The 14367-nt window shown below is 30.7% G+C and overlaps 1 protein-coding gene across 1 annotated transcript in view; it reads right to left on the bottom strand.

Moving 5' to 3' along the window:
* The window catches only part of LOC133178169 (uncharacterized), a 51151-nt gene extending 37234 nt beyond the window's left edge, over positions 1 to 13917 (bottom strand). Inside the window, exons 1-9 of the mRNA XM_061312917.1 lie at positions 13753 to 13917; positions 7250 to 7337; positions 7045 to 7081; positions 6536 to 6656; positions 5848 to 5899; positions 5520 to 5620; positions 4200 to 4291; positions 3636 to 3682; positions 2267 to 2321 (exon numbers count right to left, since the gene is read on the bottom strand). Of these exons, the coding sequence (XP_061168901.1) occupies positions 2267 to 2321; positions 3636 to 3682; positions 4200 to 4291; positions 5520 to 5620; positions 5848 to 5899; positions 6536 to 6656; positions 7045 to 7081; positions 7250 to 7337; positions 13753 to 13917 (758 nt within the window). The remainder of the gene's footprint in view (positions 1 to 2266; positions 2322 to 3635; positions 3683 to 4199; positions 4292 to 5519; positions 5621 to 5847; positions 5900 to 6535; positions 6657 to 7044; positions 7082 to 7249; positions 7338 to 13752) is intronic.
* Between the last annotated feature and the right edge of the window lie 450 nt (positions 13918 to 14367).

The raw sequence follows: 14367 nt of genomic DNA, 5'->3' as shown, positions 1-14367 counted from the left end.
AGTGGGCGGGGTTAATTAATTTAATGGGCGGAGCTTACTCAGAATGAGATTACCAATAAACAATGTAACTATATAAAAAGCAGTTGAAATTGATGAGCAATTCTTTCTGAGAAGTATCAACAAATATTTACAATTCTTACGCGACAGTCATTTCTGAACTGTTAAGAAAATCACAGTACGCGTATAGAAACAAATTATAATTATTGAATGAAGAAGACGTTCACACCTATTAATAACATGAATTTTTAAACACAATTATTTTGTATATTAATTTTTAACCAAAATAAACCAATTTCTTCATTTTTTGTGATTGATATTGGTTTTCATATTTATTTTTTATATAGAAAATTAAACTTGAATTGTTTATTTTATACCAGAATTAGCTTTTAATAGATAATAATAATTATAGAGCAAGGTCGATTCCCATACTATACTCTGAATGCATTTTTCTTAAGTATTGGAGCTTCTGAAAAATTCTTTGTTAAACATTGCCGAGTATTATATTTCAGTCATGATTATTTTCAATGACTTCCCAATTTAATTATCTTTAGATTCTCAGTTTTAAGTGTTTTATTATATAAATGTTCGAGTGTACATCTGCAAATTATGCAAATGGAACCCTCAGATTATGTACAAAATTAATTAATCCCGAAATAAATTTATACACAATTATTGAAACTAAGATTTTTTGCAGGACATAGATTGAAATTGGTGTCAATGTTGACCAGCGTGTTCAGTGATGTGTAACACTGATACCCAAATAACATGCATTGACTTTCTTATTATGCGCAAAGGCGATTGAAACCTCAGGTGTTGACACCATTTTATACAATCCCATTGTATTAACCGACCAGGTAAACACAAACAAAAGAAAAAAGAAACAAGTCACAATTCCCGATATTTTCAAATGTTTATTTTTTAAATAAATGTACTCTTTTAATGACTTGTTTATAAATTAAAAACTAATTCATAAATAAATCCCTGAATAATTGTTCACATTGTTTATTTGACAGAAAAATGGTAGAATAATTTTATTTCATGGTCATTAAATAAATTATTAGGTTTTATTTGAGGGTGGTAAAAAATAGCATGGAGTGCTCTTTTTTAAGCATGGTATTAGCTTTTTCAATTAAGAAAAAAATCCAGTACAGTACGTTCCTCTGAATACATGTATCTTAAAAAAGTTACTGAAATGACAAGTTTGTTTGTTTTTTGTTTGTTTGTTTTTTTTAAATAGTGCTAATGCAAACTTTGAGTACATATGTAATTTAACAGCATTAATTTATTAAATAGGCCCAGATAATTTTTTTTTCAAACACCTGTATTGAAGTTTAATTTAAGGGATAAAAATTATCCCCTGACTTCCCTTTTTAACTACTTTTATTTTCTTAAAATTAATTCTAGACTACAATTGTGTAAATTTACAGCCCTCTGAAGACATTTAGTAATTACATGTATAACTATCTCTAATTATTTAATTTTTGTAAGAAATTAATACTTGTTTTTTTATATTTGCTTTTATCTTAAATACCTCTCTGCAGAAAGTAAACAAAACAACAACAAGGAGCTGCAAATTTAGAATACACAAGGGGCGGAGCTATCATGTCACTCAGAACCTTTTTCACGCATGAGTGAACAAAGCAGTCCCAGAAAGCAGTCCCAGGGACTGCTGGGTCTGCTTTCTAGAGCAGTCCCACAGCAGTCCCAGAGCAGTCCCATAGCGGTCCCAGAGCAGTCCCACAGCAGTCCCAAAGCAGTCCCGGGGACTGCTTTCTGGGACTGCTTTGGTGTCAGGTTGGGTCTGGTTGGTACTGTAACTGAATGTAAATTTCGCCCTAAGTGAAAATCAAGTGACTAATATGCATGTCAATTTCTAGCGGTTCTTTGTGTCTGAAGTCAGTGGGCGGGGACTATTGAAATTAACACGGAATGCTTCGTGTATTTTAAATCTATTAGACAGCATATTTAATTTATATCTACACTTTTATTTTACATATAAAGGTAAATAAAAGGAATTACTGTCTAGTTGTTGGGTATGCCAGGGACATCAACGACAGTTGGAAACATGGGGGCAATTAATGCATAGCGGGCTTAGTCCGTTTTGTATAAGTTACCCCACGCTTCCAACTATCGTTGATGATCTGGCATACCCGACAAACTAGACAGCGGGTCCTTAATCATATCCTAATTCATATGTGAGGACACATATACAATCTCAATAGAGTGTAGTAAAAAGAAAGTTTCAGAAAAGTTATCGAGTACTCACATTTTCTTGACAAGTCTTACTTCTGTTGAAGTGTTCGACTCAATGTCTTTCACATCTTTAAAGATTAAGAGAAAACAAACTCAATGATTGATATACATGTAAACCTTATATGACCAGTGATATCCTTTTCAAAGTTATGGTAAGCCATCATCAAAAATTTTTCGTACTTGAAAAACGTCTTTCTTTTTTTAATTATTTCATGAAAAAAGTCATTAGATATATGTAATCCTTAAATTAATGTTATAATAACTGAAAGTTTTGTTGACAACTTTTTTAAAAATTAATTATCTCTATGAGAAAAAGAAATGTTCATTTCTGACAAAACGCAAGAAAGTGATTCCAAGCATTTTTCTACAAATTGCGAAAATTATTGAAAACAAAATTACAAAAACAGAACACCAAAAGTGATTATTTGTATAAAAGAAAAGTTGATATGAAATTCTTTTCTTAAGTTTAAAGTGTTTCCAAGAGGAAATGATGTTGTCAAAAGAAAGAAAGAGACATGGTAAACGGTGTATGAGAGATTTTTCAAGTCACTAAGTCTTGCTTTTAAACTTAAGCTAGTAGAGAATATTTACGCACTACATAATTAACTTTGTGAAAGATGATAGAAGTGAACTTATGAAAAGTTCAACTAATTTCAACGCGTTACTGTGAACGGAAGCTGGCTTTAGAGATATTCAAAGCCATGAAAAAAGAAATACGTGTGAGGAATTCTATAGGTTTGTGGATGGACCAACAATGAGATCTGAAAAATTACGGGTCATAAAAGTCAGTAACACTGCGTCATGTGCGAATGATGTAAACTTATTATGAGCTTATTTTCAAAACGAATTTAAATGTTCTACCAATCCAAATGAATTTTCAGACAAATCTTAGAATAATCCTTGTGGTAGCAATTAACAATTGGATGTAATACGTTATACATGTACTATAATACAGAAATTAAGAAAATGAAAAAAAAATCCCATAACTTCATTCGCATTTGCAATCATGCAGTACGAGAGTAAGGATTGATGAATAGAGAGATGAAATGTGTCTTTAATAATCGGTCAATTTCTGCATCTCATTTAACATGAAGCAAAATGACCATTATACAAGCCTAAAAAACAATAGACTTTAACACTCAAGAGGGATACTTACTGATTAAAAAAAAATCTTAAGTAAACTTAAATCTATTCATTTGTAACGCTGATTATAATTATCCTAACCATGTCTTAAAAATCTTGTATACAAGTTATACTGATATCGTTAATAATGATATTTTTATTTAAATTAGCAGATTATAAAATTATTTCAAATTTCATTTGAGTAAAGTTTGGATACTGAATCGTCCGACGATAAAACTATTAATATCAAAATATACTACCTCCACTTTTTTCTTCCTCTATTTCTTTTTCGCCGAGAACTGAATGTCTGTAAATAAATTAGGGAATACTTTACGCGTCGCCGGTAAAACTAAGTTTGTGACCGTTAAATCAGCATTAACGGTCGCAAATACCAAATTAGAAGATAGTTATCCCCATTCTAATGCAATTTATGCCTTTTGTTTGATGTTTACGTCCTATTTTGTTGAGTTTTGTAATATGAAATACGTAACGGAGTGTTGTCTTTTTTGCGTCGCTCTATTATGACATCACAAAGGCTTTCCCTCTCGTTAATGCTTGTTTAACTGCTTCAAACATCATTGCATTATCCAATCAAAATTCATTTTACAAAACAATTGCGTTAGAATGCTTCATCATTTCAACTCATGACAAAATAGTTCTTGGACTAATGAAAACAATTTCTGTGCAATATCTAACTCTCTTTCTAATTAAACATAATATTAAATTTAAATATAATAATAGAATAAAAAATTGTTCAAATATACTTTTCATACTTGCACTTGCGTTTGAATTGTCAAAAATTCCCCACAGACGATCGAGATTACCTTGTTTCCGACAGTTTGTTTTTGTTCTGAAGAATGACTTTATCATCTGCTCTGACATATTCAATAACCCCACCATGGCTATAATGAAGGGTCTGAAAAAATACGTAATAAACACTCGAAACACCTTGATAATTAAAAACCAAATATATTTTTCATTCATCAACGATCATTATAATTATAATCATAAGCAGAACAATGAACAAGAAGTACAATTTATCTTCTTTCAAGACATCTTTTATTTAGTTAGTACAAAATGATGCCTGTTATTTGAACTTCAGAAAAAAAATAATCTGAATTAAGGAAAGTACCATCAGTCATTTGATTTCAATAAAACCTGGCCTAAAGACCATAAATTGAGAACAGACCTCAGTCGAGAGAATGGAGGCGTACAAGGCGAGGGCAATCTCCCGCTCAGAGAAAAGACATTTCTCAATTCTAAAAGTTTATGAATTTTTTTTTTTCGAAAATTGTATTGTCAATATCATCTTTTACACATTTGCTTCCTTTATTTCACACATGTTTATAATAACTTATTGATAAATAATTTATTTTTCACTTATGTTTATAAGTTATGTGAAAAAAAAACTTCACACATGATTCGAACTCTTTCCAAAGCTCACTGTTAGGCGTGAGAATGAACACGTTAACCACTACGCTACGAAGTCATCATGTCAGAGATGTTTATCAGTGATTTAATAAATGAGTTTGTTATAGCATATAATTTTTTTTCAGAAATGTTCGATTTTCATACAGAATGGGTTCAGATTCCTTTTTTTTTAAACATAAAATAGATTTTATATTTATTTTTCCGTCATTTAAGCGTTAATTAAGAATGCAGGCTTGACCCATTCATATTAAAAAATCATTTTTCTTGGCTTAAATAAATTTTCTACTAAATATGCTTAACTGTCAACTTTAAAAACAAATTGTCAATCAATAAGTCACTCGATAAAATATATGATTCAAATGTGTTGAAGGTAACATTACTGAAAACATAACTTTAAAAAAAATAAAAGCTTTTTCGTGAAATTCGAAAATTGAGAAATATATTGTCTCTGAGTCTCAGGGCTCAGAAGTGTCCTCGCCTTGTATGCCCTCTTCCTTTAGATTTTAAATAATTTTTTTTTAATAATAATTAATATTAATAAATTTTATTTAACAAATAAGGTTCAATAGTTCCAAATTTGTATACTGTTCAATTGCAAACCCATGGTAAAAATATTTTGTTTTTTAAATATCATTTCAAAAGTTATACTAATTTGAAATTCTGGCTTAAGTGTGTTCTCGATTTATGGTCTAGGGGCCGGGAAATGTATTTACCTTTGCATGTTTTCTATACACTTTGTCTGTGCTCTCATGAAATTTATGGACTCTATAGCCTGAGCTTGTGCTCTGAAGGACATAGTTGTGTGGCAAATAACCTGCAAAATATTCTTTTATTTTATGGGGAGTATATTTTGTTCGTGTAGAATATATAGACAGTTGCTACAAATATAGACTTGAAATATAGGAGGTAAAACAGATTCTCTTGATTTAAAGAGAAATTAAATTGTGAAAGAAGTTTCCTTTTTTACTTTTATTACCGTGCCATCCTGTACACGCACGGAATGAAATTATATTATTATTCCAAGAAATCTTAAAATCTTACCAGAATGGTCGTGTTCCCAGTTGTCAAATGTTTGTTTGTTTTTAAGACCAAGCTACAAAAAACGAGACAATTACTTATTTCATGGACATTTCAAGTTACATTTTATGATGTAATTAATTTTGCATGAATGGAACTAAGTACTTGAACACTAACACATTTTATAGAAAATATTTTGGACAACAGATGTCAACAATAACTATTTGATGTTGATTACTAAAATCTGTATCAATAGAGCTATGCTTTGAATGGTTTCAATGAGTCGCGTAAATATTATCCCAAGATGCGGTATGTTTTATTTTTCATAAGGAAAATAAAAGACAAAGGCAATTGTCAGTAAATAACTGTATTTCCAATGTGTAAGAGAAGCAGTTATAATAAAATGTCCCGGTACATTTAAGTTTTCTAATGACTGACATTTACAAGGTTAGCTATTTTTTCCATAAAGCTTTATAAAAACAAAGATCAAAATAGAACTTTTAAATATATACAACATGAACGGATAATTAAAATGTGACATATTTCAATATTTGATGGAAAACATTTACTAATATTTGCAAATTCTAATCAAGTTAATTATTAATATGATATAAATTTAGGAAATTGTTTTGTATTTTTGAGTTTTCTTAAAGGATCTGTACTTAAATTTAATATCATTTAATTGAAATACAAGAAAAACTAATCAACAAACCTTTCCTTTTGCAGATAGTACGCTGGCAAGAACCTTTTTTAGATTCAATACGTCAGTCTTCTCTTCATGATGATGTGCTATTTCTTTAATCAAACCATCCTCAGAAATTAAAAACTCGAATCTGATTTTTAACAAAAAAATATCACAGAATTAATCTAAAATCAGGTTTGTATTAGGCTATTCTAGCATTGCTGTCAACTAAAATCAATTCTAAAATGACAGATCTTTTATGATTTTCAGACATATAGTATAAAGGAGTTTTTTTGTTTGTTTGTTTGTTTGTTTTTTTGTTTTTTTTTTGTTTACATATTTGTTTTTTTTAATGTTGTTATTCATTAAGATGAATATACAGGTATACATTGCTGATAAAAATGTATTTGACCTCAATGAAGCAATTTCCTTCTTTATTCGCAATGTATCTTTAATTTTTAGAAATTAAATTAAAATTATATTACGTGTGTTAATTTTTATGTAACAAATGTGAAAATTTACAAAATAAATATATATACCCATTATCGAAGTTCCATCCCACGGGATTGGTTTTTGCTAAATGACAGTAAAAAAAATCAATTAAAACACAAAAATAAAATTGATATCCCAAATTATTCTATCAGTATTTTTCATTTCTCTTAATTTTAAAATAATGTTTTTTAAAAAAATACAAAACACATTGATCGTGAAATGAATTATAAAATAGCCTTAGATAATATTTACTTATTCCACCAGCAGACTGGGTGAAACTGTCTACATGGAGTTGACACAGCAGTGAATTATTCAATCTTTCAACTGGTCTTACACAGAACTGTAAGTAGAGAGATAGTAACAATGTAAATTTTGAAATTATCAAACAATGATTACAAATTCTCTCTCTCTCTCTCTCTCTCTCTCTCTCTCTCTCTCTCTAAGTATTTTTAAATATATAGATATATAAGTTCTGTCATTTTTAACAAATGTTTGCTTTAAAAACATAATATAAAGTTATATTTCTGTTTTTGTTTATCTTAATCTCTGAATTTCAATTATCCTGTTTATTTCCTGACTTTAATTTGTCATTTGAGAAACAAAAATATACTAGTCAAAATTGCTTTTCTTTTTTTTTCTCAATCATCATATTTTTTTTAATGTTTATTTTGACATTTAAGTACCACTTTAACTACAGGCAATATTTTTTGACTTACGTACATGTATTTAAAAAAAAATTTTTAACCAAAATCCCTAAACACTTTAGCCATATTACCCTAATTTAAAATAAAAGGTAGTAAAACAGTCTTTTTTTCGGGAAATTTTGTTGGTTTGCAGAATAAAGATTGGAAAACTTGTCTATCATTTTTAGCTCACCCGAGCTGAAAGCTCAAGTGATCTTTCCTGATCACATTATGTCCATCGTCCGTCTGTAAACTTTTTACATTTTCATGTTCTCCAGAACCAATGGGTCTATTTCAACCAAACTTGTCACAAAGCATCCTTGATTAAAGGAATTCAAGTTTTTTTTTCCAAATGTAGTGTCACGCTCTCTTTCAGGGGAAGATAATTAAGAATCAGCGAAAATTTGGTTTTACATAGGAATATATAAGAAAAATCTTTAAGATTCTTCTTTCTCAAGAACAGCAAAGACACGATTAGTCATATTTATATGGAAGCATTCTCAGGTAATGTAGATTTAAGTTTGTTCAAATCATGACCCCCTGGAGTACGGTGGGGCCACAGTGGGGGGATCAAAGTTTTACATAGGAATACATAGGAAAAATATTTTAAAGACTTCTCAGGAATACTAGTCTTATTTAACGGGAAGCATCCTCAGATAGTATAGATTCAAATTTGTCCAAATTATGACCCCCGGGGGTAGAATGGGGCCAAAATGGGCAATAAAAGCTTTACCTAGGAATTTATAGGAAACAATCTGTAAGAGACTTCTTAAGTACAGCAAAACCATAATTAGTCATATTCATATGGAAGCATCCTCAGGTAGTTAAGATTCAAGTTTGTTCAAATCATGACCACCTCCCCTGCCCCCCCCCCGGGGGGGGGGGGGGAGGGGGCACTTATATATTTAACTTTTTTAATACTTAGCCGCTCTCTGCTTTTCTTAAGCCAAGTGCTCAGGTGAGCGAGGTGGTCCATGCGTCTCTTGCTTTTTTTTTTAATTTTTAATCTACTTGAAGGAAATATATAAAAATAAAGTAATTATGTTTCAAGAAGAGTTAGTAAGCATGCTTTATATTTATACGATTATACTGTATATGTTTGCATCCATATACAGTTTTGCATTTACGGCCAACTATTTTTTTTTCTTTTTGTCTCTAGATATACAATTCTTGATTAATTTAAATTAAATTCAAACCTATTTGAAGTATTTTATGAGCATGAGCAGACAAACTGGATTACAACACAGATACAATGAACTTTATTTTAACTATGTCAGTGATGTACATTTATTGGTATCAGAAATATTCATCTTCATTTTAGGCTGAATATTGTCATAAACTTGTTTTTAAAAAATTAAAAATTAAACTGTGCAATTTTGAAATTAAAAAATAACATTGAAATCCGAACTCCCCATAATTTCTATCTTAAAATTTATTGCTGCAAGATGCATTGCTTCACTATAACATAAATAATGACCCTTTTCTGCAGCAAAGCAGCGAATTTCAAGAAAAAATATTCTTAAAAAAAATAAACATTGTCTCAAAAACTTCCTTGACCTACTTTGGCCTGCAATGATTAAATGCTTGTAATGCTGACTGCATCTACTACTGCTTTCTAAAAGTTTCCTTTGAATGATAGAACTTGAAGCTAATGCTAGTGATTTAAAATGCTTTTTATACACATGTTGTGGATAAGTCCCTTGTGTAATTTCTTAATTTTACTGAGGGACACTATTGTATCATACAAATATTATAATTGGTCGCCGAATTTGCCAGATGTCACCGACAATCCATACATTTCATGATCTTAGCCATGCAATACGTCAGAAGTGGCAATCTTGACCACAGCATCAAATTCAACGTTTGATCATAGGCTAAAACGTATGCTTCAAGTCCGTTATTAATATATGATCTGAAATTATAATTAAACACTGAAAAAAATGTTCAGTGTGTTAAGGTTACAACATGTTTATTTTATTTAACTTTATTTCATTCACAATAAACTATTCATTGCATTTTCTAACAAATTCCATGTTTTATTAGTTTTGAAATAGAATGAAAATGACTAAATTTAATAATGATGTTTCTACCTTTTTTTAATCAAATGATGTTAATAAAAACAAAATGAAGCATGAAAACCTTTATTAAGTCGAAAGTGTAAAATTAATCATCATACTTTGGCTAAGGGAGAAAAAGCTTGTGTTGCGATACTTTCCAAACTGTCCATCTTCTTTACGAATGAAAAATAAGAAAAAGTTCAGTGCATTTTTTTTTAGAAAAATTGTATCATAGAAGAGTAAAAGTTCTGTCTTGTGTTGTCATAAATTTTATTGTTTTAAATCAAAAACTTTGATATTTTTATTGCTTTAAAATTAACACTTGAAATTTCCGAATAATGTATCAAAAAACAGACCGATCTATATCTCTTTTAAAATACCCTTTTTAGACAGCAACAGTTCATGGGGAATCAGAATTGTGTGGATGTTGAATAGTATAATAAAGGGGCATAGACTTTAAAAGCCTAGCTGAAAAAGGTTTCGTCCGGTTCAATTTCAAAAACCAAGGTTAGAAAAGCAAGTCATACATGCATGAGTCATTTTCATACTTTATCAATATATCTTGATTATAATTTTTTTTTTTCTATCTTTAACTATATTTTGCTTTTACTTTTATGTATACTTCAAATCATTTATGAAAATATATCTTTTGGTGTTTAAAGTATAAAGAAGATTAGAGCCAATATCCATTTTCCAAGTCTATATGTTCACTCTGAGGTACTTAGAGTGATTGTTGTTTAGAAATAAGAAAAGCAAGTCGCCAAATAAATTATGTCTTTCAGGGATAATGTTCTCATCTTGCTTATCAGGAAGTGCAAATGGGGTTTTATCTTTAAAAGTGCTACTAAGTTGCAATCACTTTATTTAAACTGCTATGGAAATATATATATATATGTATACGAGGGTTGTCCGGTAAAATCGTGGACAAAGAGTTTTTCTCGAAAAATAATAGGCGCACTAAGCTGAAATTTTCAGCAAACGTTTATTCATCATATTTAAGTGCATCTTAATTTTTTTGATAAAATATAGACAAAAATAAAGATTTTATTATGCTTGAATGTGCACAGGGTACGGTCCTACGGCGCACGATCAAAAAAACCTGGGTTTCATTAGCGAATACACGAGTATTATTTCGAAGTAAAAGTATTAAATAGATAAGGTTGGAGTAAAAATTATCCTGTTTTTAATCCACTATCTATTATTTCGTCTTTTGTAAAATATCAAGGCATTTGCTAAATTTTTGGCAGTTTCTCGAGCATTTGAAATGGGAAAGTGGTAAACGCAACACACGAAAAATGGTGACGTTTGGTGACGTTATGGCGCACCGGAGAGCAGTTCAGTTTGATTTAGATCTAATAATGACGCCCTAAGAAACTCTAAATGACTACAGACGAAAAAAATATAAAAACATTACTAGATCTTTAGTATACAAGTGAAATGGGAGTTTTCTACGCGGAAGCTTTTTGATCGGGTCCCCGGGTAGAACAAAACATGCGGACAAACAGCTACTGACAATAGCAAAAGACGCTGTCACTGTAGATCGTCGATATAAGATACATTGTAGCCTGTTTAGTTGATTGATAGTGAGAGTACTGTCCATAACTTACTAATAAGTCCTCAGAAGTTCCCATGTGTGTGCGAAATTGGTTCCTCGACTGTTTATGGGGGAATAAAGGGAAAATCAAGTTTGTGCATCAATGAAATCCCCGAATTTAAGTGCGGCTTATCTAATGTTTATTTAGCAAAGAAGAAACGTGACACTGCTTTAGACACTTTGACGTTATTATCCGCGCTCCGTAAGGCGATACCACACATAACAAAGTCTCATATTTTGTTTATGTGAGCAGATATCTATTTGAAATTTGCTAGATATATTGATGAAAAATGTACTAAAAAGTAGTGAAAGTTTTAGAACGCAGTGATGATTTTTTTTTTTCAATCTATACAACTTGTTCACGATTTTACCGGACAATCCTCGTATACATATATCTTTCACCCTCAATGACCGTTTAGTGTATGGCAGCGCCGCGAAAATTCCATCGGCATCAAAAGAGAGTATTTCGACAAGCCCTCGATGACCGAGCGGTCTAGCGCGCTGTTCATGTACTGCTAGGAGACAGATTCCGAGATCAAGAGTTCAACCCTGGGTTGGATCGGACATTGGTATCCTTATAAAAGTGAAATTGTATGTGATTTCTATATATATTAATATTTCTTCATTTAGGGCAGGGGCAGTTACAGTAAGCATCTTTTATAACGTATCTCAGGGGACTGTGATAAATCCTACGTTATAACCGGTGTACGTTATAAACGGAGACCGGAAGTACACAGTACACCTTTATCGTAAGCACTTTCCAAACCGCTAGTGTCTTATTGATATTTTAAAGTTTTTTATAGTATGTAAATAAATGATTTACGGGTATACTTAAGAGCTGTACAATCTTGATGATCGTCAGATCATATAAAAAGTCCGTAATGTTTGTTTGTTTGGCCTGACGACATTTATTTACAAAAGTCTCCAGAGTTGCCAGAGTCGTGAAAACTTCGGACTTATGCCCTTTGATCGTCTGGGTAGATGGTATGCACGTGTCAGGCATGACCTCGTCGTCCTCGCTGTCTACTGATATTGAATCAATGTATTTTTCTTTCACAAGTTTAATTATATCATTTTCGGTTATATTGCTATTTACTGACTCAAAGATGAATTTTTATTCAAACAATTTTGAGTACATCTACTCGATGAACTTTATTCAAACAATTTATTATAAAAATATACATCTACCTGAAACAACAAAGAAACCTCGTTAGAAAAACACCCATACAGAAAAGCTATAAAGTCAACAAACCGTGACTAATCCGCAGTCATTGCTCTGGAAAGGTGTGAAACCATGTGTCAGAATACGTTATAAGAGGTATAATTATGTAACGGGACCAAATTTCTAATACTTTATAAGCGATACTACATTATATACAAATACGTTGTAAGCGGTGTTTTTTCCGATGAAATATATAGACACGTTGCCGGGACTACGGAATGGCTACTTTACAGCCGGAGATACTTTATAACCGAGTACGTTATAAAAGAAGTTTACTGTATGTTAGTTTAAGAGTTGTTGTAAAAATGTGCATATATATATATATATATATATATATATATATATATATATATATATATATATATATATATATATATATATATAAAACATTAGGTTTCTAGATTTCTAAATATCGTATTATACTGTTGATGTAAATGATTAATTATTAAAACGTAAGTTGGAAGAATGGGCTGGTTCTACATGTACATGGTAATTCCTTTTCAAAACCTTTTAAACTTTAAAGCCTTGTTGCTGCCAGTGCTTTCTGAAATTGCCTTAGCGACTTATATTCTGCCCAGACTTGCACAGGAATGATTCTGTTCCTTCATATATATCAGTTACAGTGGGGATTTAAATCGCTTCAACCTTGCACGATACACTTCATTAAGAAAGCAACAAATAGTTATATTCTCAAAAGCATTTCAACATTCATACCCACACTGAGTTTTTATATATTTTCAATCATCTACATTATCTATCAATTGCATTGGTTGGTGAGAAAAGAATTCAAATTCAATAGAATTAAATATATTATAGTACGCAAAAATGGGTACCAGAAAAATATACTTTGCAACATTTATAATATTTTTTTTTTCAAACAATAATTTTTTCTACTGAAACTTACTAAAAATAACCAAAATTACATTGTACATGACACTAAAGTAAAAAAAAATCATGATTATGAAGTATTATTTAACTTTTTGAAAAAGGGGTTGATACAAAAGAATTCTTGAACAAGAAACATGTACCGTAACAGTGGAAACTGACGATGTGGAAACGTTGACAAATTTCTAATAGTCGTTGAAGTTTCCACTCACCATTTTTATATATATCGAAATCGTCAAACTTTCAACCCTTCAATATAACCGCTTTAACAATATATTTTTTATACAATAAGTAAACTATTAAAACTACGGTACCTTGACGATGGTAGTAATTCTAAAATCGCCCAAAACCACTGACTCTGCCTTGTAGATGTACCGATAATCGTATCCTATGTCATAATTATAACTGACAGTGCCTCCAAAAAGATAAACCAATAAAATACAAATAGAAATAACCAAATTATGACTGATGAGAACCATCACAGCTTCATGAGAGCGACTTTCTCATGTTAAAACTCCTGTATGTCTAATTTGCATAAAATCAGGAAGTAAAATAGGTTGTAAAGTTTTTAAGAACCGGTCTCTCGGACCTCTATTCAAAGTTTAAATCCGATTATTGTCTCTTTAAACTTATGTGTGCTATAAAGGTTCTACAGAATATAGTCGAGTTATTTACTTAAATTTTAAAAGCACCAAGACAGGAAGTTTAAAAGAATCTTTGTTTGGAATTGGGAACTGTTTTATATTCGTGTCGGATTATGTTTTTGTACCAAATCCATTTACATTTCGACCATTTGTGAGCTTAGAACCAGGAGATGTTATTGTTACATATACATACATTCCTGTTTTGCTTGTGTCTGTTGGGGAATGTTTGTGGAAATGAATCTTTTACCGAACAATACAAAACAATAGAGGAGGATTCCGGGAGGG

The sequence above is a fragment of the Saccostrea echinata genome, unplaced genomic scaffold (assembly GCF_033153115.1).
Source record: "Saccostrea echinata isolate AGI-Se365-2 ecotype Australia unplaced genomic scaffold, CSIRO_AGI_Sech_v1 ptg000002l, whole genome shotgun sequence".
In the NCBI taxonomy this organism is placed as follows: Eukaryota; Metazoa; Mollusca; class Bivalvia; order Ostreida; family Ostreidae; genus Saccostrea; species Saccostrea echinata.
Note: the sequence above shows the minus strand (reverse complement) of the source record. Positions and strands in the feature narration are given on the sequence as shown.